This window comes from Hibiscus syriacus, unplaced genomic scaffold (assembly GCF_006381635.1).
Source record: "Hibiscus syriacus cultivar Baekdansim isolate YM2019G1 unplaced genomic scaffold, ASM638163v2 tig00014304_pilon, whole genome shotgun sequence".
Taxonomy (NCBI): Eukaryota; Viridiplantae; Streptophyta; class Magnoliopsida; order Malvales; family Malvaceae; genus Hibiscus; species Hibiscus syriacus.
This window is the reverse complement of record NW_024062321.1, coordinates 609,476-632,824: the sequence shown is the minus strand read 5'-3', so window position 1 is coordinate 632,824 and position 23,349 is coordinate 609,476. Positions and strand designations below refer to the sequence as shown.

Sequence of the window (23,349 nt, the reverse complement as noted above, 5' to 3'; positions counted from 1 at the left end):
CTTTAATCTAATAGACAACCACAATAACATATAGAAGACTTGTCGATAAATCATTTCTAATGAAGTCGGAAATTGAAAAAAAATATGTCAACCTTTTAAACGATTTGGGGATCAAAGTAAGAAAAAAATATAATATCAATAGCGTATTTGTAAAAAAAAAAAACTGTTTGATGACTAAAATAAGTAATATGTTGGTGACTAATGGTGTAATTTACCCTTTGATCTAATAGATAACCATGACAATAGATCGAAGGCTTGTTTAAAGCATGAATTTTCAATACTAATGATGAGGATCAAACTAAGATGATCTCTTTGATGAAAGGAAAATGGGTGACGTGGACTCAACTAATCAAATTAATCTATTTTTTAGATGCTTAATTATTTTTTAGGTTTAAAAGTCACATTTGCCTAATAGAATTAATTTATCATTTTCGTTCTTATCATATTTTCGCATTAATTTAACCCTCGAAATTACTCAATTGCATCATTCTATACTCTATACCTAACTTAAAACCCTAAATTATAAACCTTAAGTTGGATTTTAAGGTTTACGATTTAGATGTTATGTGTTATGCTATGGGGTTTATGATTTATAATTTAGGGTTTTAAATTAGGAGTATGGTATAAATTGATGCAATCAAGCAACTTTGAATGCTAAAATATGATAGGTATAAAAGTTTAGATACTTAGTTTTAAAATAATATAATTGACAAACTTTTTATTTTCGAGAAATTAAAAGTTAGTCGTTATACCATACATTTATAAATATTTTATCAATGATAAATTTTAAAAATACTAGAATCTTACTATAAAGAGAATTAACGTGGATAGTAACCTAACCTATTTAGTACTAATTATAAATTGATTTTAAAAGGTCCACCAAATCTCCCATGTTAAAAGGTGTATGTATCTCTTAAGGGGTGTTTGGATGGGGGAATGTGGGATTCCCATGGGAATAGAATCTACATTCTCCCGTTTGGTTAACCTGAGAATTTCATTCCCGGTAATGTAAGATTATCAATAGTGGATTTTTTGGGGTATATTACTGGGAATGTCATTACCTCTATTTCCTTAGGTATTGTTGGATTCTCGGCGTTTTGGACTAAAATGCCCTTAAATTTTTTTTTAAATATCATTTTTCTGTCATTGAATAATAAAAATTCTACAAATGTTAAATTACAAATTTATCCTTAAACTATTTTAGATTTACAAAAAAAATCTATAATTAAAATTGTATATATAGTTCAGAGGTTAAAATAAAATTTTATTCTTTCATTAAACATTTTTATATTTTCAATTTTGTTAAAAAATTATATAAATTTTATGAATTTAATTTTTTTAAAGAAAATATATAAATATTTTTCAACTTGTTAAAATAACAAATATATAATAAGGACAATTTGGTCAAATATACATTCCAATAATCTTTTATTCTTTTAACCAAACACGGTAATCTTACATTCCTGCTAAGCCAACCAAACACAAAATACAACATTCCCAGTAATCCTATTCCCTGGTAATCTTACATTCCCACTGACAATCTTCCATTCCGTGAACCAAACACACCCTTAAGAGTAGGTTTTAATTAAAGAGTTTAATTCAATGGATGAATGCCTCAATAGAGATTGGAGAAGCTCGTTTCTAATGACAAATCAATTTAAATTTGTTTGAGAAAAAAAGTATATGATTATATAAAGTTTATGTTATACATATTTATTTATTATTAATGCCATGTATCTTATTTAAAGTTTAAAATTTTATATTTTTTTATCTTATCGGTTTTAACTTTTAAGTCTTCTTCTTGACTGATCCGGACTGATCCGTGTCACACATCTAGCTTTGGTAGGTGAGTCAACCAACAAAGATATTATGCATACAAAATGACTCGAACTTGAGACTTGGCTTAAGCAATATTAAGCTACTTACCACTTGAATTAATCCATATTTATACAAGGATGAGTACGTTTAATGATTATGTGATACATGTCACGTATTCAAAATGATGATATAACATGTACCGTAAATCCAAAATTATAACATAAAATATGTCACATGTAAAGAATTATATTATATAGCTTGAGAACCCTAAATCATGGATTCAAATTGTGCTTACTAAACAATTTAGAGAGAAGGGGCAATTGGATTTTGAATTTCTTTTGGATTGAGGATTCATGTTTGCACTATACACGAGCATACCGACGATTTATTATAATTTATTTTGTCTTGATATAGCATGCTCTCCTTTTAAATATATTTATACACAATAGCTTAAAGCAATAATCCATTGAATAGAGTCTTGGTTGGATGACATTTGTCGCTTAAAATTAGTCAATATTTACTTGGCCATTTTGGTTAGATGACGATATAACTCGAAATTGACGGATTTTGAATCGATCTAATTTGATAGGTTAAATTTTTAATTAAAAAATCAAATTTGGGTTGGGTTGGATTGAGTTCGAGTGGAGGGTAAAAAACTCCGACCCAACTGAATCCGAACGTAAAAATGTGATTTCTTTAAAAAATAATATTTTTTAATTTAATTTTTATTTTATATCGGGTCAAGTCAAAATTATACTCTAAAATTTTAAATCAGAGTCAAAATCGGGTAGAATATATATATTTTTTTCGGATTGAATCGGGAGAATAATATATAAGGTCGAGTCAAGTTGACCGAAAACCTGGCTCAATGTTTAGCATCTAACGTTTCGTACCTAAGCTATCAGTTTTAGTATATTTTAGTAATTAAATTTTATCTTTTTCAAAGTCATACTTAATTTTTAGTTTTTATTTCATTTCAGTATCATACTGTTAAAAACTTAACGCGTTTAGTACTTAAACTATTAGTTTTGGTCCGTTTTAGTATCTAAACTTTCATTTTTTTCCAAAACTTAACGCTAAATTTTTAACAAATACTAAAATGAAACAAAACTAAATATTAAATATAATTTTAAAAATTTTAAATATTAAATATTAAAATATATTAAATCAGATATTTAAATATTAATCATATAGTTTATTTTTATTCATATTTGATTTTTATAATATGTCACTTAATAGGTTTTTGTGTTTGGTTGGTGTAACAATAAAAATCGGCCCAAATGCCACGGCTAGGCCTTTCATCACGTGCGGTGCTTTAGGGAGTGAGAGCAAGCTGTGACGCTGACACTGAAATTTCTTATGCCAATTTTATAAATTCGATGACTTAAGATATGAATATATAGTAAACTTAATCAAATCTAATCCATTGTCATCCTTTCATGATTTTATATAATCTCTAACTATCTTAATAAGGGATGTATATATCTTAAAAGGGTGAATCTTCAAACTTTTTTTCGAATCATTTATATAACTAATATTACAAACGTTTTTATTTTGAGTATCTTAATCGTAACGATTGTTAATTTTTTTGTGTTAAATAATACATGTATTCATGTAATTTTAAGAATGTTAAAATAAAATTATATTTCGAAAAAAAAACCCTCAAAGTTTTCAAAAAAAAATCTTTTGAAAATCTAAAACTTTAAAAACCCTAAATATAGTCCATATACCCACGTCATTGCCGCTCTTTGTCGTCGATTGAACCTACCCCGATCGCGTCTCCACCGAACAATCACCCATACGACGAACAACCACTAAATCATGATTTAAAGGGAGAATGACAATGGGGCGTTGACGATTTAAAGGGTTTTGGTGTTTGGTGAATGGTGGTGGCAGTAGGAACGACGATGATGGATGGGTGGTTGATCGACAATAGTAAGGATAAATAAGAGTTATGGTTAGAGATTTAAGAATATTTTAGGGATTTAATTTTTTTCATAACTTTAAAAAAGTTTTTTTTGTTTATTTTTTTAAAATTTTATAGAGACAAAACATTTCCTTTAACGGTAAAATTTAAAGATCATTACGGCCTGAGCACCTAAAATGATAATATTTGTAACGTTAGACATCTGATGAATCGGAAAAAAATTGAACACTTATTTAAAAAAAATGGTATAATTTGGACACTCATTTTCTATTTAGATCCTTCTAATTTTTAAAAAAAAAATTGATTTATAAAATTCTAAAGAATAAAAATATAAATAAAATATTTAAAATATATTTTAATTTAATATTTTTAAGAGATAACTATCTTATTGATTCTTCGGTCCATCCCATCTTAATTTAATATTTTTAAGAGATAACTTATTTTATATTTTATACAATAATCATGAATTATATGATATTTTATGTTCACAAATTTATTTATTTTTATTTTTTAAAAAGATGTTTTCATCAAGTGTCAACGTGTGTTACAATTTCGAACATACAAATTTATATATTAACTAAAATTTAAATACAAATTATTGTGGAAAATTAAAGGAGAGATTAGGAGGTATGAAAGGGAATGGTTAGGCATTGATGGTTATGTGTCTCAAAGGTTCACGTTGTGAGACTAAGCACGTATTCATCATTAGGGACCAAACCCTTCGTATTCATCATTAGGCATTGATGGTTATGTGTCTCAAAAGTTCTTAATTGATATATCCCTTATTCTCTAAGTCTTTGATTAAAAAGATATTTGTTATTCTTAAAAATCTCAAATTTAAATAGCTAAGTCATGTATGTGTATATATACATAGAGACGGAGCTACCTTAATCCCAAGGGATACTTTACCTTTTAAATTGAAATCCCGACTCCATCCGTGTATATATATTATTAGTAACTATTTTTTTAAACAAATATTATTCTTATAATTATAATAAAACTTGATCCAAATGTAGTGGAGGGCACTTGATCCTATGTTGACCGTACCCATCTGAGGACAAAAAAACCCGACCCACACTGGCGAACAGTCTCGGCGAACTAGGACAAAATGGTAAAAACCCAATAACGAGTAAAGACTCCTTTTCTCCTATTTATTTTTGTTCATAATTGTATTATGGATTTGGCTCAATATACCAAACACCCCTAAATTTGGAAACTTTTTTCAAAGTGGTACCTAAACTCTTTTACAGGCTACTTTATTCATTAAATTTGGCATCTGAATTTTAAAATATTTATCAAATTAATATATTATATAATGTGTTATTTCAATAATCAATCAAGTAATAACATGAAGACTAACATATTTGGCATCTAAATTTTAATTTATATATTTTGTGTCAAATTTAAATTGATATTTAATAATCACACTAATCAGTAGAATAATAGAATTAATTAATAACATGAAGACTTAGTTAGATTTTTTTGAAATTTAAAAAGGAATTTAAAATTTAAATCACAATTCAAGGATGTTTAATGCAATAACTTCTACTATTAAAATTATGGGTAAAGTATACAAATGATCCCATGTCTATATGATGTTTCTTTGTTGAGTCCCTCAAATATTAAAAGTTATAAAATGGTCCTATGACTATAGAATGTTGCTTTGTTGAGTTCATCAACTATTAAAAATTATAAAATAGTCAATCGACTATTCGTTATATTCCAAATTCATCATTTTATGTTAAAAAATTCACATCAACTTGTGTTTGATGTTAATATGTTGTCTAAGATAATATAAAATTTAATCCCAAAATCTCAAAAGACTATCATATTTCATACGACATATTAACATCCAACTCAGACTATCATTAATTTTTAATAGAAAATGACGAGTTTGAAACATTATGAATAGTTGAGTGACTATTTTGTAATTTTTAAAAGTTTAGGGGCTCAATAAAGCAACATCCTATAGTTGGGGACTATTTTGTAATATTTAATAGTATTGGGACTCAATAAAGTAGTATCATATAGTCGAGGGATCATTTATGTACTTTACCCTAAAATTATTTATTTAAAATTTAAATAAATCTAGAATAAAAGGGTAAACTATGCATTTAGTAAGTAAACTATCAATTTTAGTATTTAAACTTTTAATTTTTTTAAAATCATACTTAATATTTAGTTTTTGTTTCATTTTAGTACACGTCGTTAAAAACTTAACGTGTGTAGTACCTAAACTTTCAAAAAAAATCAAAATTTAACGTTAAGTTTTTAACGAATGTACGAAAATGAAACAAAAACTAAACGTTATATATGATTTAAAAAAATAAAAGTTTAGGTGTTAAAACGGATTATAACTGATAGTTTAGATACTAAACTTGTAGTTTATTTTAAAAAAAAGGAAAAGAGAGAGAGAGAGAGAGAGATGAATCTAAAAATCACAGTATGCACATTGCGCATCCCTGCTTTCTTTTCCATCCAAGCTGTCGCAACCGTCTTTCGATTGGGCCCGGAATTAGGTTTCGACTTGAAAATGTGGATTGGAGTCGCCACCGACCACTTTAAAACGAATTTAGGTGGGCCGGACACCATCTTACCTGATCTGCGTTGTACCAAGGACATGTCGGGTTTGGGAATCGATTACGGTCAAGGAAGGATTAGCACCCTTGAACCGCCCTTTCGGTACCAATTAGTTTGTCGGTTGCCTTAGTTGCAAAAATTTAAAACTTAAATTAAAATTAAAAACCCGATTCAAATTACTTACCTTTAATTTTGTTGAAATTCTTTTAAAAAACCAAAAAATAAGCATCACACGGTAAAATTATATATAAGTTCCGCATTTTGAGTAGCAGACATGAGCATCTAATGTTCATATATTTTACTTGGTATTTTACACAGTCAAATTATATATATATTGGCGGGATACACAACAGCAAAAACATATAAATTAATAGAAAACTACTCCAAAAGCCATGGTTACTAGATACCATTAACAGACAAATCTCTTCAATTGATGTGCATGCTTTCACGCATGCATTTTCTCAAGGAAGTTTTCATGTTCATTTAGACATGGTGCACTAAACCGAGAGGCCCAACACAGAAAACATCAATTAAATAATTAGTTCACAAAAACCGATACTTAAAACAGGATAAGTATCTGCAAACCTTGGTGTAGCTGAAGACCGACTGCCATATGCTCCACCATTTCTCTGTTTGGAAATCAATGCTCGGTCCAGGAAGCTACCATCCACCTCTTCAACGTGTTTCGATTCCCAGTCTCCGGTTCGAGACGAAAGTCCACTGGCTGAGAAATCTCTGGTCGCCAATGATTCCGGCGACCGCGATGCATCTTTGAACTTAAATTGTTCACCTGAGCAAGCACACGATATACCATGAAAGCTACTGCTCAGAAAAAAACTAGAATCTCCATTCACTGCCTTTTGGGCATTTGTTTCATCTCATCACATTTTCTCAGACATGTATATACACACAAATTCTCTGTGTGGACATTTTTGGCCATTTTTGTTGTTATAGAGCTTTGGTGGTTTCTCGTCGAAGAATGATGGAAATCGCCTTCATTGAAGCAATCTTCCCGTTCACCTCTTCTCCTCCATTCACCGGCAAAGCCTTGTTGAAATGCGACTTCTTGTAGCAACTCGTCGCGAACGTGTCGATCATCATCGTGGCTATGGCCGAGACCATGGTGAGAAAGCAGGAGAAAGGGAAAACACTCCAAGGCTTTTCGCTGAAGCGAGGGCTGGACAAGGACTCGTATCCGTCGTGGAGTATATGGACAAAGGCGGTGGCGAGAATTACACCGGCAACGAATGCTTTGATTAGGAAGAAGGCGTTGTTTTCCGGTCGAAACGTCGTGATCTTCTTGGCGAGAATCGGGAGTGAAACGCCGAGAGCACCGACCATCAAGATCGATGCGATGGCGACGAGTTTATATTTCAAAGCCTTGGTTCTGTTGTTGGCATCGCGACGAGGAAACAGCTCGTTGACACAGGTATACAACACCTCGCTCAAGACGATGACAGGAAAAACCCACAAGAGCTCTCGGATTCGCTCACCTCGGCCCCCACCATCGATCATCTCTATACACAAATGGAAAAGAAACGAGTCAAAAGACGCAAACCAAAATCAAATTGATTTTGAAGTTAAAATGGGAATTGAAAGAGTGGTGGTGTGAGTCGTAGGAGAGCCCAGGGTCTTCGCCGGAAACAGTGGAATCGAGATCATTTTTGTTTCTTTCAATGGGTGGTTGTTCCCAAACAAAACGCTGCTATTTCACGACCCAGAAATGCCGGTGTTGTTCAGAAAATAGCTTTTGTGCAAGGAGATCATGGTGAGAGAAAATTGTGGAAAGACAAAAGGAATTCAACTTTTAGTTTCTGGGAAATCTTTGAAGTTGTCTCTCAAAAGAAATGAAAGGAAAGGCTGCCAGTTGGGTGGAAATTTGAGAATGTGTTATGTGAAGATATTCCCCCCATACTCTTTAAATGGCGAGAATTGAGAGCAGAGGAGAGGAATTTCCTCCACCTAATTCAAAAAAGTCCCCTCTTATTTAAAGCTAATTTCAAACACTCCAAATCCATGCCATTTGCTCCCTGATGCATGTGGTAGTGGAGTAGGTGGGTAGGTGTGTAGTTGAGATAATAGTGGGGTAGTGGAGTCTGCAAAAATAATATTAATAGTATTAATTATATAATAATAATAGTAAGTAATTATAATAATAATAATAATATAATATATTATTTAAGTCCGGTCAAAAACGGGTGTATACAGCTGCCCCTCTTTGCACATTCTTGTGTTAGCAAGAATAGGGCAAAGACGAAAAAGACAACCAGTTTTTGTCTGGTGTTCTCAAATGTGATTGAGCTTCCTGGAATTGGGCCTTTGTCTTCTTCTCGGTTTAAAGATTTCGGCTTGAAAATTCTTCCAGAAAGCAATTTATCGCTGTCATCGAGCTGAATGAAATCGAACTCATCAGGTCTTTGGTTGGCAGATAGCCCTTCTCAACTTAAGCTATGCTGCAAATGATGTGCCTCGGAGCTGAGCGTAGTCGAACTCAAAGATCTTTGGTTAGAAGATAACCCTTCTTGACTTAAGTTATGCTGCAAATGATGTGCCTTAGAGCTGAGCGTAATCGAACTCGGGGGTCTTTGGCAGATAGCCTTCTCGAGTTGGATATCCTTCGTCGTGAAGTTGAAAGTTGTTTATTGACAACCAGCGGTCCCTTCGTCGTGAAGTTGAACTTGCGTTGTCTTGAGTCCAATATCCTTTGCTATGAAGTTGAAATTGACTCTGAAATTGGGAAATTGTTTATTGACAACCAGCGGTCCCTTCGTCGTGAAGTTGAACTTGCGTTGTCTGGAGTCCAATATCCTTTGCTGTGAAGTTGAAATTGGCTCTGAAATTGAGAAGTTGTTTGTTGACAACCAGCGGTCCCTTCGTCTTGAAGTTGAACTTGCGTTGTCTAGAGTCCAATATCCTTCGTTGTGAAGTTGAAATTGGCTATGATATTGGGAAATTGTTTGTTGACAACCAGCGGTCCCTTCGTTGTGAAGTTGAACATACGTTGTCTGGAGTCCAATATCCTTCGTTGTGAAGTTGAAATTGGCTCTGATATTGGGAAATTGTTTGTTGACAACCAGCGGTCCCTTCGTCGTGAAGTTGAACATACGTTGTCTGGAGTCCAATATCCTTCGCTGTGAAGTTGAAATTGGCTCTGAAATTAAGAAGTTGTTTGTTGACAACCAGCGGTCCCTTCGTCGTGAAGTTGAACTTGCGTTGTCTGGAGTCCAATATCCTTCGTTGTGAAGTTGAAATTGACTCTGAAATTGGGAAATTGTTTGTTGACAACCAGCGGTCCCTTCGTTGTGAAGTTGAACATACGTTGTCTGGAGTCCAATATCCTTCGTTGTGAAGTTGAAATTGGCTCTGATATTGGGAAATCGTTTGTTGACAACCAGCGGTCCCTTCGTCGTGAAGTTGAACATACGTCGTCTGGAGTCCAATATCCTTCGCTGTGAAGTTGAAATTGGCTCTGAAATTGAGAAGTTGTTTGTTGACAACCAGTGGTCCCTTCGTCGTGAAGTTGAACTTGTGTTGTCTCGAGTGGCACGATATCCTCCGTCGTGGAGTTGAAATCGCGGATGGCCCTTTCGTTGTGAAATTGAAACCTGGCTTGAAGGTGTTAACTAGAAACATACTGCTCATGGTTGAGTTTGTGTCGAACTGGATTTGTTTTGAACTGGTTCTCGAACCTATCTGAAATTGGTTCTAAGATGTCAAGTCGGTTGAGGTGTAGCTTTTTACTGCCGAGTTAATCAACCACCATCCTTCTTTGAAGGCGCTTGAGAATCGAGTATCCTTCAACCTAAAGTCAAAACTTGACTCTAAAAGCTGCAAAAACGTGTATGCTAAAATGATGAATGTGATGCACCTAAGTATGTTTAAGATGCATGCAATATGAATGAATTATGTGTTATCTTCTGGATGGAGTCTCGTGCTTTGTCTGTCAATCAGGTCCTTGGAATGGATCGTGCCCCATTTGCTTCCTGAGCTTTGGCTTTACAGACCTTTCATATCTGAGACTGTTCTGCTTGAAAATGTTTTTCTCATTTTTCTTGTTTTAAGGAGAGAGACAAGATAAAAATGTTGTAAAATATTGTTCGCAATTGAATCAAATTGTAAATGCGAGTTCAAAAAATATCAAAGGAATCAAGAGCTCTTTTAATGCTTTCAGAGTTACAAATCTTTGACAAATGTTCAAATGGATGAGTTGGCTTTAAGTAAGCCTCCTTTCTAAGGTTTTGGTAACCCAAAATGTCATTTTTTTTAAATATCGAAATATGCTTTGTCATTTCATTTGGGTGCGGACATAATGACGCAACTAGAATGACCAATTACTAGACATTTTATTTCGGTCCTCTGAAATCTTCCATTTGTTCAAGCTTTGTAAGCTCCTCCAACAAAGGCAGTGCGAAAAATATCGGTCTAAAAATGAAATTCTTGAGTGCTCGTGTGTAGTCGACTATAACAGGTGTTCCTTAACTCCCTTAGTCCATTTTACCGAAACTTCATGCTTAGATAAATTCGATTTAATTTGCCGTTATCTGGCTAGCTGAATCCATAAAGCCGGGGCGCTTAACCAATTGCTTTAGAGGGACAACTTATCATTATAATCATTTTTATCAAGTTAACTGAAGGGTTCATCTCATCACAAAGTCTTCGGCCTGACAAAAGCAGTGGAGCAAACACCGAATTGCCAAGTGTCCGAGCAATGTCATGGTTTGAATGACATCTATTCATAAAGCCAGGGCTTTCGAGTTTCCTCTATAACCAATTGCCTTAGTGGAATAGCTCAGCTTTACAGATTTAATTTCTTAAGATTGTTAAGAAGAACCTGTTATAGTCTAGGTGTTGTTGAAAGTCAAAAATTTCATCTTTAGAGTTCAATTTTCAAGCAATTGACCTAAACCGGATTCACCTACCCGACTCTTTCATTTGTAAAGATTCTCATCGTCATTGAACGTCTTAAATAAAAAACATAGTAATTGTCATATGCAAATAATGCCCCGTGTTGTCCGCACCTCATGAAAAGAAAAGGTTGTATTGGTTAATTGTAAGAGCAGGGTACGGTATTTGAGGGTATATTCTGAGTAAGGTCAAGGTCCTTGTTTTAAAACATGTTACTTTGTCAAAGATCCGAAGCTTTGAACCATTCACAGAGTTTCTTAATTCAAATGATATTCAAAGAATTGCAAGTTTACAAATGTGATTCATTGCTCGTCATCATTAAAGTAACATAAATTTATTCAAACGTTCTTACAAAAACTTGAAAAAGTGGGAAAAAAAAAACAAGTTCACGTTCTTACAAAAACTTGAAAAAGTGGAAAAAAAAAGTTCAAACAGAATGCCTCAAATGATGAAATGATCTCCCTCACTTGGATGCCCCCAAGTTGTTGAAGTCGATCCAGTTCTGGTTACGCATCTTTTGTATGACCCTTTTGAATGCGTAACAGTTCTCAATTGTGTGCCTTGGGACTCCGCCGTGATATTCACAATGCGCATTCTCATCATACCACTTGGGGTATGGGGGCTTCGTGGGTTCCTCCGGATATGGTGACACTATGTGAGTGTCAAAAAGTTATTTGTAGAGCTCTTTGTAGGTCATAGGATCGAAATGTTCTCATTTTTGATGAAACATGTGAAGATAGTTAATGTGAATGTAAAGAAAAATAACAAAACGCACAATATGTCTGAATGCATGATGCATGAAATATTCGAGGCATTGATCCAAAAAATGTGCATGTTATTAGAAATAATCCTTATTGGGACAAAAGTATTTTATCTTTTAAGAGACAAAAAATATTCTGACAGCTTCTGACATGTTGACTAGTCTTCCGCCTTCATCCGCCACCAGCTGAATAACCTGTCGAACCGCTCTGGCTTCTCTGGATGAACCGTGCAAATGATGAGTTGTTTGCCCTAAAAAAATCTCGAAGGACTGCACCTCTGACGTTTATCTTTTGTTGAGTCTGTTCCCAACGAATACGTCATTGGAGCCCTTAATTGATAGGAACTATGTGAAGTCCATTTGTCTGTTTCTTGAATTCGTCAGTAATGGTCTTCAATTTCAGTTATCGTTTTGCCATTGTCGTCTTTGAAGTGAATCCTAATATCAGTGGTCTTCATCTTGCCCCTACAACTTCTGCCAGTCAGTTCTTCAAAGATGGACTTTCATTGTGCTTGATGTAGACCCGGTTCATTGAGTCCTTTATAATGCAGTATGATGATATACTCTTCAATTGCGGGCACCACGTCCTCTGGATTGAAGGTGACACATAGTCGCCTTGTAGACTGCCCTCTGCATTTTCATCTCTTGTATTACAACCCTTTTGTCCATTAATGCTGATTATTCATGTTTAACAAACACATTTTTGGTGGATCAACACCTCGTTTTAAATGATGCGAATGATGAAAACAGAATAAAAGAAAACAAAAAATAAAAAGAGTTAGTGAGGTAAATCAAAACAATAATAAAAATGAAAAAATCCTACCCCACATGATATCTACCCCACATGCTTTAATTCCTACTCGGACATGATCTCTATCCCGCATGCTAATTTCAAACAAATCCTAACCGCATATTTGTCTAGTTCGCATGTTTTGAGCAGAAAATAAAGTAGGAAATAAAACAGCCTAGGGTTTGGAATGAGGTTTTGGGGTGGGCTCTAATTCCATGCACTCTCCCGGTTTAGGTTCTAAAAACGGTACTCGAGTTCTCCTTGCTGGTGCCCCCTTGGGCTTGCCAGACCCTTAGTCCTAAACCCATCACATGCTTGTGTGGACTAAGTTAAACTCGAGAGGAAATATTCCCTTATGCCCGCACGGTGAATAAATTCACACGAAGACATAAGGTATATGAATCCCGAAGGCTACTTGCTAGGCATATGCGGTGAATAAATTCACACGAATGCGTCGCTTTCACCCCCACTTAAAAGGGTTTGGAGCTCGGGTATAGAGCTTGAGATAGAAACTTTTCAAAAATCTCTGAAATCATAAAAAAAATGTTAGTACAACTATTTATTTGAAAAATAATCAAAGGTAAATAACTGGAATCGAATAAATAAATTTAAATTTAAATTTACCATTTTCGCATAAAAAGACAACCGAAAATTAATTTCGGCCTGACTCACTTACCTGTCCCCAGCGGAGTCGCCAAGCTGTCGCAACCGTCTTTCGATTGGGCCCGGAATTAGGTTTCGACTTGAAAATGTGGATTGGAGTCGCCACCGACCACTTTAAAACGAATTTAGGTGGGCCGGACACCATCTTACCTGATCTGCGTTGTACCAAGGACATGTCGGGTTCGGGAATCGATTACGGTCAAGGAAGGATTAGCACCCTTGAACCGCCCTTTCGGTACCAATTAGTTTGTCGGTTGCCTTAGTTGCGAAAATTTAAAACTTAAATTAAAATTAAAAACCCGATTCAAATTACTTACCTTTAATTTTGTTGAAATTCTTTTAAAAAACCAAAAAATAAGCATCACACGGTAAAATTATATATAAGTTCCGCATTTTGAGTAGCAGACATGAGCATCTAATGTTCATATATTTTACTTGGTATTTTACACAGTCAAATTATATATATATTGGCGGGATACACAACAGCAAAAACATATAAATTAATAGAAAACTACTCCAAAAGCCATGGTTACTAGATACCATTAACAGACAAATCTCTTCAATTGATGTGCATGCTTTCACGCATGCATTTTCTCAAGGAAGTTTTCATGTTCATTTAGACATGGTGCACTAAACCGAGAGGCCCAACACAGAAAACATCAATTAAATAATTAGTTCACAAAAACCGATACTTAAAACAGGATAAGTATCTGCAAACCTTGGTGTAGCTGAAGACCGACTGCCATATGCTCCACCATTTCTCTGTTTGGAAATCAATGCTCGGTCCAGGAAGCTACCATCCACCTCTTCAACGTGTTTCGATTCCCAGTCTCCGGTTCGAGACGAAAGTCCACTGGCTGAGAAATCTCTGGTCGCCAATGATTCCGGCGACCGCGATGCATCTTTGAACTTAAATTGTTCACCTGAGCAAGCACACGACATACCATGAAAGCTACTGCTCAGAAAAAAACTAGAATCTCCATTCACTGCCTTTTGGGCATTTGTTTCATCTCATCACATTTTCTCAGACATGTATATACACACAAATTCTCTGTGTGGACATTTTTGGCCATTTTTGTTGTTATAGAGCTTTGGTGGTTTCTCGTCGAAGAATGATGGAAATCGCCTTCATTGAAGCAATCTTCCCGTTCACCTCCTCTCCTCCATTCACCGGCAAAGCCTTGTTGAAATGCGACTTCTTGTAGCAACTCGTCGCGAACGTGTCGATCATCATCGTGGCTATGGCCGAGACCATGGTGAGAAAGCAGGAGAAAGGGAAAACACTCCAAGGCTTTTCGCTGAAGCGAGGGTTGGACAAGGACTCGTATCCGTCGTGGAGTATATGGACAAAGGCGGTGGCGAGAATTACACCGGCAACGAATGCTTTGATTAGGAAGAAGGCGTTGTTTTCCGGTCGAAACGTCGTGATCTTCTTGGCGAGAATCGGGAGTGAAACGCCGAGAGCACCGACCATCAAGATCGATGCGATGGCGACGAGTTTATATTTCAAAGCCTTGGTTCTGTTGTTGGCATCGCGACGAGGAAACAGCTCGTTGTCACAGGTATACAACACCTCGCTCAAGACGATGACAGGAAAAACCCACAAGAGCTCTCGGATTCGCTCACCTCGGCCCCCACCATCGATCATCTCTATACACAAATGGAAAAGAAACGAGTCAAAAGACGCAAACCAAAATCAAATTGATTTTGAAGTTAAAATGGGAATTGAAAGAGTGGTGGTGTGAGTCGTAGGAGAGCCCAGGGTCTTCGCCGGAAACAGTGGAATCGAGATCATTTTTGTTTCTTTCAATGGGTGGTTGTTCCCAAACAAAACGCTGCTATTTCACGACCCAGAAATGCCGGTGTTGTTCAGAAAATAGCTTTTGTGCAAGGAGATCATGGTGAGAGAAAATTGTGGAAAGACAAAAGGAATTCAACTTTTAGTTTCTGGGAAATCTTTGAAGTTGTCTCTCAAAAGAAAGGAAAGGAAAGGCTGCCAGTTGGGTGGAAATTTGAGAATGTGTTATGTGAAGATATTCCCCCCCATACTCTTTAAATGGCGAGAATTGAGAGCAGAGGAGAGGAATTTCCTCCACCTAATTCAAAAAAATCCCCTCTTATTTAAAGCTAATTTCAAACACTTCAAATCCATGCCATTTGCTCCCTGATGCATGTGGTAGTGGAGTAGGTGGGTAGGTGTGTAGTTGAGATAATAGTGGGCTAGTGGAGTCTGCAAAAATAATATTAATAGTATTAATAATATAATAATAATAATAAGTAATTATAATAATAATAATAATATAATATATTATTTAAGTCCGATAAAAAACGGGTGTCTACACAATCCAAACAAAGATCAGATCTCTCTCTCTATCTCTCTTAATTAGCTGTTTGAAAGTAATCTCTTCATTTTTTTTCTTTCGCTCCTTTTGCCCTTTGTCAGCTGATTACTTTGAAGGAGCGAAAAAGAAGAAGAAAACCCACTTTTTCCCACCTTTTTTTCCCTAAAGAACCCGTCTTGGATCCAAGCACATTCCATTTCTTATGAAAAAGGGTCCTTCATTGTGGATCCTCCATTGATCATTGACTCATAGCCTTGCTGAGATTTGGCCTTTCTTGATCAACCCAGGCTCCGACCCGACTGTTGTAACCAGACGTGGGCTTGGGCTCCGAATGGGTAGCCTGGGCGGGTTTCGAGAGACTTCGGGTCTTCGAGACGGGTCCATGGAGGAATCTACTGTGACTGAGGAGAGTGTTGGGTGTGGAGGTGGGAGAAAAAGGAAGGAATTGCGCTCTGAAGATGAGTCTTCCAAGCTTGTTTCTACTACTACTAGTGCAAATGAATTGGTGGGCTTCTTGTTTCCTCTTTTTAGTTTGTAGATTTTCAGTGCATTGGTAGAAAAGACAATGGTAGGGGAAATTTGGGAATCTTGGGTCAATTAATGCCGACATTTAGTTGTTTTTATTCTTTAATTTAAGGTTTTTGGATTGAATTCAGTGTGGGTTTTGTTTCATTGTCAGCTTACTTTGATCTAATTCAGTTTGTAGCTTAAGCCAAGTTGCGGGTTTGCTTGGCTTCGAATCAGTGAGGATGAAAAGAAGTATTTTAAAGATTCGTATAAACTGGAGCTGATTTAGATTCACATGAGTTAGTTCTGGTTTATGTTTTGGCTTTTATGATGTCTTATGGTTTAGTATTCTTAACAGAATGATTCAAATGGAAAACGGATGAAAAAGCCAGGCGCAAAGAATGAGAGAGAGGGTGGCAAGCCAGACCAGAATAGTAAGCCTGCCGAGCCGCCTACTAAGCAAGACTATATTCATGTCAGAGCCAGAAGGGGTCAAGCAACTGATAGCCATAGTCTGGCTGAGAGAGTAATTCACCTTTTAATCCTATCGAATTTGCAAATTTTGATATTGAGACTTAGAAATGTAACTTTTGCGTGCCGGTAAACAAATTTCGGATCCGGATTCATGGGTCTTGCTAGTTCATGTCTTAGTGTGAATGGTATAGCAGGTAGGTTGGGGCCCTTTCGAAACATGTTCTTAGAATAAGTTTTTCCTCCACAGGCCAGGAGAGAGCGTATTAGCGAGAGGATGAAGATTCTTCAGGATTTGGTCCCCGGATGCAATAAGGTTTTTACTATTGCGTAGTTGTGTTCTATTACTCCTTTATTCTATGTTTTGGTCAGTTTCGGTGTTGCTTTCTTCATATTATTATATGAACCTTGATACGAACTTTTCAATCAGGTCATAGGGAAGGCACTTGTCCTTGATGAGATTATTAACTACGTCCAGTCGCTGCAGCAGCAGGTTGAGGTATGAATCTTACACATCTTGCTGGAACAGTGTCCCGATTCTCAAGATGTTGTGCTATCCTTTCAAGCCTTAACATGTTATATGAACGTAATTTTGCAGTTCTTGTCAATGAAACTCGAAGGAGTTAATTCAAGGATAACCTTGAATCCTAGCCTAGAAGGCTTTCGTTCAAAGGATGTAAGTATGCTTATGTTGATTGATCACCTAGTATTTGTGTCAGCACGTAAGCTATAACATGAATAGCACTGAATCCAAGTTCTATGTGAGATAAACGAGTAATAGAAGATCCAGAATTTAAAATGTGAAGCAATTTATAACCAAGCCTGAGCCTAAATTCTTAGGGTTATGTTTCCTCTAACACAGGCACCAAGCAAGAAGATTCTAAAATACTTGCTGCCTTTATTCCGATGGTCTCTCTCGAATGAACCTAGGTTTTCAAACAACAAACCAGTTGATTTTCTAAATTTTAGTGTTGCATGAGTGAAGTGCAACAAGCATGTGTGTGTGTGTGTATATATAAAGCTCAAGATATATAATAAACCTTAATAATTGTCAATTTTATCTACAAAACATGCAATTTTATTGGTCGATGTGCACGATTTCCTTATGGTCCATGTCTGTTGTCGAATTCTGAAATGTCGGTAAAGAAATTGTAGAGAACTTTAACGAGGTGGGCAGTTTCTTTTACGTCTACCACCTTGTGAAAAAGTGCACCTGGGTGCACTAAGCCTGCACTTGATCGGATGCACCTTTCCCAAACTTATCTGCATCTTTTGTTTCGGTTTTGAATGCAGATGTGTTACCATGTAACTCCTCTATTGGCTTTATTCATTGATGCCATCACCCAAACTTAATCTGCACCATTCATCATGCTGACCATTGCCTTTAAAATAATACATTTGGCAGTTGGCACTGCAGAACTTGGCAGACGTACTCCGATATGAGTCGTTCAATGCTCTTGAAGTTATCGTCCTGCAAAGAAAATGCATGTTTGAGATTGTTAGCAATGTCTAGTTCCAGAGAGTTTATGTATAAACTAAATTTAGCAAATATACAATCTTTTGCATATAAAATCGCAGAATAATTGGAGCTAGCTCCAATATCTTAACATGTGAGTATGGTGCTTTAGATTGGTTTGCAGCCAATAGATGACGCTGGGATGATATTTGGTTCACAAGCAGCAAGGGAATATGATCAAGGATCACAACCCGAGTGGTTGCAGATGCATGTCGGTGGGAATTTCCAACGAGCGACGTAACTCGGAGAATCGTCGTTTGCTTAAAAAGCAATAAGAACAATCCGTTTGTCGTCTTTTAGATCGAATGGTTTACATGAGTTGCAGAAAATGTGTTTCATAAACGTGGACTAGTGTTGCTAAATTTGTAATATCTAATCTGTTGTAGAAAATGCATCTAATCTGCTATACGTTTTCCATTTGACTGTTTCATAAACTCCATTGTATCGGTTACTGGACAAGAATTGCATCCATGTTCTTATGGTTTACCCGACGTATACGTTTGGAGATTCTAGTTTGTTCCTAATATATATATATATATTCATTTCTATTGATTTAATGAATATTTAAAGTTAATAGAAGAGAAAATATAGGGCTATACATACTCGAGCTTCGAACTATAGACCTTCTCGGTAAAACAGATCGAACTTATTATTATCAAAATAATCCGGTCTATTTCAAAGACCCAACATGCATTTTTTTTTGCATTGGGCTCTTTCATTAGAAGATCAGCTACTCTACCATAATATATATATATATATATATGAGTTAGAATTCACTTAAACAATATAAAATTCTTTAGTTTTACGTAGATTTAGGACTGTTGAATGAGTAAAAATAAATAGTTGATATTGACTCGTTTTTTTTCTAGTAAATATATTCACATTTCTTACTTTTAATCTCTGTCATATGTTTTCACTAATACAACGGTCTTAAATATGGGTAAGAATATCATATCTCATATATATATATATATATATATATATATATATATATTTAAGAGACAAAAATATTCCGAGGAAGGATTATCTAAAGGTAAGTTTGTTTCGGACCTAAATCAACTTAAGTTAAATAGAGTCTCTATCGTTAAAGGAGAATATGATCATTACCGGTAATAATATTTTTGGCCAATATATTATTTTCATAAAATTTAGTAAATATTTATCAGTATTTGTTAATTTTGATGAGATTAAATAATATTGTATTTGAAATGATAATGATGTAATATATATCATATTAAGTAATTAAGTATATGTAAAATCGAAATATCAGTAATAAGCGTTATTTGTAAATTAATTAATATTATTTTTATTAAAATACGAAACGTTGAAAGTTAAAGTATGAAAAAAATTAAAAATAAAATAATTATCTTATCAAATATTAAGAGTGAATTTTGACAAAAGTTGAAAAATGGCATTTAAGGCACTAGTTTACAATTGCTGCAATGTAAAGGGTGAGATTCAGAAATGGAGGAAAATTCAGGGGCTTACAAACGCAAATTCTAATAATTATCTGGTAAACAAAAATGATGTCAGCTTCACAGCAATAGAGAAAAGAGAGAGCTTTGAGGTCCAAAATTAATCTCCCCCAAACCCCAACCATGACCTGATCCAGAATCCCCAAAATCTCCCATCTTCATCCTCCCCCGTCCGATCGAACCCCCATCACAGAATAAAAGGCAAAAGGAAAATCGGCACCGAAGCTCTCAACCGCTAGACAATGCCGTCCCACGGGGATCTGGATCGTCAGATCGACCACCTAATGCAGTGCAAGCCGCTATCGGAAGCGGAGGTGAAGACTCTGTGCGAGCAGGCGCGTGCGATCCTCGTGGAGGAGTGGAATGTTCAGCCGGTGAAGTGTCCCGTCACCGTCTGCGGCGATATCCATGGCCAATTCCACGATCTCGTCGAACTGTTCCGCATCGGCGGCAACGCTCCCGACACTAATTATCTCTTCATGGGCGACTACGTAGGTAAGCAGGCTCGGTTTTCCTTGCATTTAATTGTCATTTCTTAATTTTTCATTTAAGTTTTAATTATTTGATTTTCTGTAAGATTTATTGATATGTTTTTTAGTATTTCGGGATTTTTGGTTTAGGCTAGAAATATTGTTGATTGAAAAGAGAAAATGTTGAAAGGAAGATTTGGGAAAGGAAATAATGCCCTTTTAATTTTTTCGTGGCTGGAAATTGGTTTTGCTTGTTTGTACAAGGCGAATCTCAACTTTTTAAGATGGGATTTTTGGGTGAGTAAACCGTATTTATCATCTAACGAGCTGAAATAGAAATGTTTTGTCTAGGCTAAGTTAGAGCAGTGGAAGTAGAAATATGTAAACTTTTGAGGATATTTCCTTATTTAGTCTGAACATCATGGTTAAATTTCTAACCATCTGGGTCCTTTTCTGAGTGTTCAATGCTTGGTTGATCCTAATGCTGTTTGGCTTCATATGTGATCTTCTCAAGTTATTGCCATACATTAAATTTGAGGCCACAAGCCCACATATGGTGCAAATTTACCCTTAAGCTAGAATTATCCAGGTTTTCCGAAATCTGGATTTGAAGCACTAGGAAGTGATTACACATAATGGTAATGTTACCTGTAAAACAGGGGTTTGTAGAGAGAGAGTGGATTGTCATTGAATTGAGATTTATGAACAATCTAGTAATGATGGTTTACTGTTTGTTTTTCTCTGATACGGTCTATTTTGTCCCCCTTTTTTTTTCTTAGCATTGCAACAAATTATACATAGTGATGCATCTGTTGTAGTTGATTTGCCAATCAGTCCTTATTTATGTGTTTTTCTTGTTATACGCAGATCGAGGATATTACTCCGTGGAGACTGTCACTCTTCTAGTTGCACTGAAAGTTCGTTATAGAGACAGAATAACTATTTTAAGGGGAAATCATGAGAGTCGCCAGATAACTCAAGTGTGCGATATGCATATTAGTGTTTTTCCCTTTTCATTCTGAAACTACTGATATGTCTTGTTAAACCTGCAACACTTACTACTTAAACTAATGTGACATCATTCATATAATAGTATTAATGTGTGAAGTTATTTAGTAATTTTGCTAAACCATTCTATGTTCATATCAATAAACAAATACTGCTCTTTTCAGGTATGGCTTTTATGATGAATGCTTGAGAAAATATGGAAATGCTAATGTCTGGAAGCATTTCACTGACCTCTTCGATTATTTACCTCTGACTGCCCTAATCGAAAGTCAGGTTTGAATTCTCTTACCCTGTCATGTTGATTATTTCCAAATCTCAGCTGTGAGCTGATAACACACTTCATATTCCTTGCAGATTTTCTGCTTGCATGGTGGACTCTCACCATCTTTGGATACATTAGATAACATCCGTGATCTGGACCGCATACAGGAGGTAAACTTCTAGTTATATTATATACTTCAGGGTTAAATGTTTTTAGTTTGTGTATAATGTCTACCTTGTTAAAAAAAATAGTGTGTGCCATAGAACCTTTTGGAAATCTTGTAATGGATTCATACTAAATACCCCATAGTGGAGTTCATAATGGATATTACCTTTTGCGAATAGGAAGTGGTTTAGACTGTTAAGAGTAAGCTATTATGGCTCTTGTGATTTGCATGACTCACTTTAACTGATGATACAATCACTCTCACACCATAAATTAACTCCTGGATTGCAGCGTGTCTTTGTTATTGTCATTTCTAAAGAGATTAATGAGTGGTGATGCTCATATGGTGAAATTATTAAACGTGTAGTCACTCTTTTTCATCTGGTTTCTTAGTTATACCATTTTCACATTTTTTGGCTGTGTAGGTTCCTCATGAAGGTCCAATGTGTGATCTCTTATGGTCTGACCCTGATGACCGATGTGGATGGGGAATATCTCCTCGGGGAGCAGGGTATACCTTCGGACAGGATATTTCTGGGCAGTTCAACCACACAAATGGGCTCACTCTGATTTCTAGAGCTCACCAGCTTGTAATGGAAGGCTATAATTGGTCCCAGGTTTGTGGATCATATTTTGAATGATTTATCCACACAGATTGCGCATATTGATCTCTGTGTGATTATTATTGCAGGACAAGAATGTGGTAACGGTGTTCAGTGCACCAAATTACTGCTACCGTTGTGGAAATATGGCTGCAATACTCGAGATTGGGGAGAACATGGAGCAAAGTTTTCTTCAGTTCGACCCGGCTCCTCGTCAGATTGAACCGGACACCGCGCGTAGAACGCCCGATTATTTTTTATAATTCTCGTAGCCAAATTTTCATATTCGCTATTGTGTTTTTGTAGATGTCTTACAAAAATCAGAGAATTCTGGCATCTAGTTGAGGGAAAAACAAAAGAAACCTTTGTTTTCTCCATCATTCTTTTGGTTATTCTGCTGTTGCATTCATACGAGTGTATAGGTTTCATTTGTAGAATAACAAGCTTTTCTTCTCTTCTTTCCTTCAATTGTTCTTTTTCCTGTGTTTCGAGTCCGAGTTTGAGTCGAATGAGGTGATTAAAGTTCCATGTTCCATTTACTTTTTCAGGTAAAATGTTGATTATATGTGAGAGATGTTTCTTGATTTCCCAAACTTGTTCTTTGTGGACTAACTGAATTATATAAGCTCAATTTTGAATTGCAAATGTCAGTGATCTCTTGGTGAATGCCATTTCCTCTTTTCAACCTTGGACTACCCCATTAATCACCAGATTATTAGGGATGTCATGTTTTGGTCATTGAATTAGAGCTCTTACAAATTTAGTTACTAGTGTCACTCTTTAATTTTAATTTAGACTCACGAACCGAGCGATCTCATTGGTCAAAGAATTGTTATTTCTTGAGGTATCGGGTTCGAACATCATAAATATTAGGGGTGTGAACGTTCGATATCAATTTATTCTATGTTATATTTGAGTAAATCTTATCTTGTATCTACTCTAGATTAATAAAAAAATAATTTAGATGGATGAGCTGACGTGTTAGTCTTTTAATTGATATGGGTACGCATTCAGTCTTGTAAATAATTTATCCCTTATATTTATAAATTTTATCAATATGGCCCTCTATGTTTATGTATTTAGTCCTC

The 23,349-nt window shown here is 35.5% G+C and overlaps 3 protein-coding genes across 4 annotated transcripts; 2 read left to right on the top strand and 1 right to left on the bottom strand.

Annotated features, from left to right (window-relative positions):
• Positions 1 to 14,524: 14,524 nt before the first annotated feature.
• Positions 14,525 to 15,091, bottom strand: LOC120207022 (zinc transporter 1-like). The gene has a single exon (XM_039206546.1). The coding sequence runs from the start codon at positions 15,089 to 15,091 to the stop codon at positions 14,525 to 14,527; it is 567 nt and encodes a 188-aa protein (XP_039062477.1).
• A 769-nt stretch (positions 15,092 to 15,860) lies between these two features.
• On the top strand, positions 15,861 to 18,671 carry LOC120207105 (transcription factor bHLH79-like). Of its 2 annotated transcripts, none has more exons than XM_039206627.1 (6): positions 15,861 to 16,290; positions 16,651 to 16,818; positions 17,014 to 17,079; positions 17,194 to 17,262; positions 17,362 to 17,439; positions 18,392 to 18,671. In XM_039206627.1, exons 1-6 carry the CDS (start codon positions 16,117 to 16,119, stop codon positions 18,518 to 18,520), a joined length of 684 nt encoding a protein of 227 aa, XP_039062558.1. In that variant the 5' UTR covers positions 15,861 to 16,116; the 3' UTR covers positions 18,521 to 18,671. The 2 variants fall into 2 exon arrangements, with proteins under 2 accessions (XP_039062558.1, XP_039062559.1); XM_039206628.1 differs by lacking the exon at positions 18,392 to 18,671 and adding an exon at positions 18,057 to 18,153 and having other exon boundaries at positions 15,862 to 16,290.
• Positions 18,672 to 19,823: 1,152 nt separating this feature from the next.
• LOC120207103 (serine/threonine-protein phosphatase PP2A catalytic subunit-like) lies at positions 19,824 to 22,726 on the top strand. The gene is made up of 6 exons (XM_039206626.1): positions 19,824 to 20,249; positions 21,092 to 21,206; positions 21,397 to 21,505; positions 21,587 to 21,664; positions 22,085 to 22,276; positions 22,351 to 22,726. Exons 1-6 carry the CDS (start codon positions 19,997 to 19,999, stop codon positions 22,522 to 22,524), a joined length of 921 nt encoding a protein of 306 aa, XP_039062557.1. The 5' UTR covers positions 19,824 to 19,996; the 3' UTR covers positions 22,525 to 22,726.
• Positions 22,727 to 23,349: the final 623 nt, after the last annotated feature.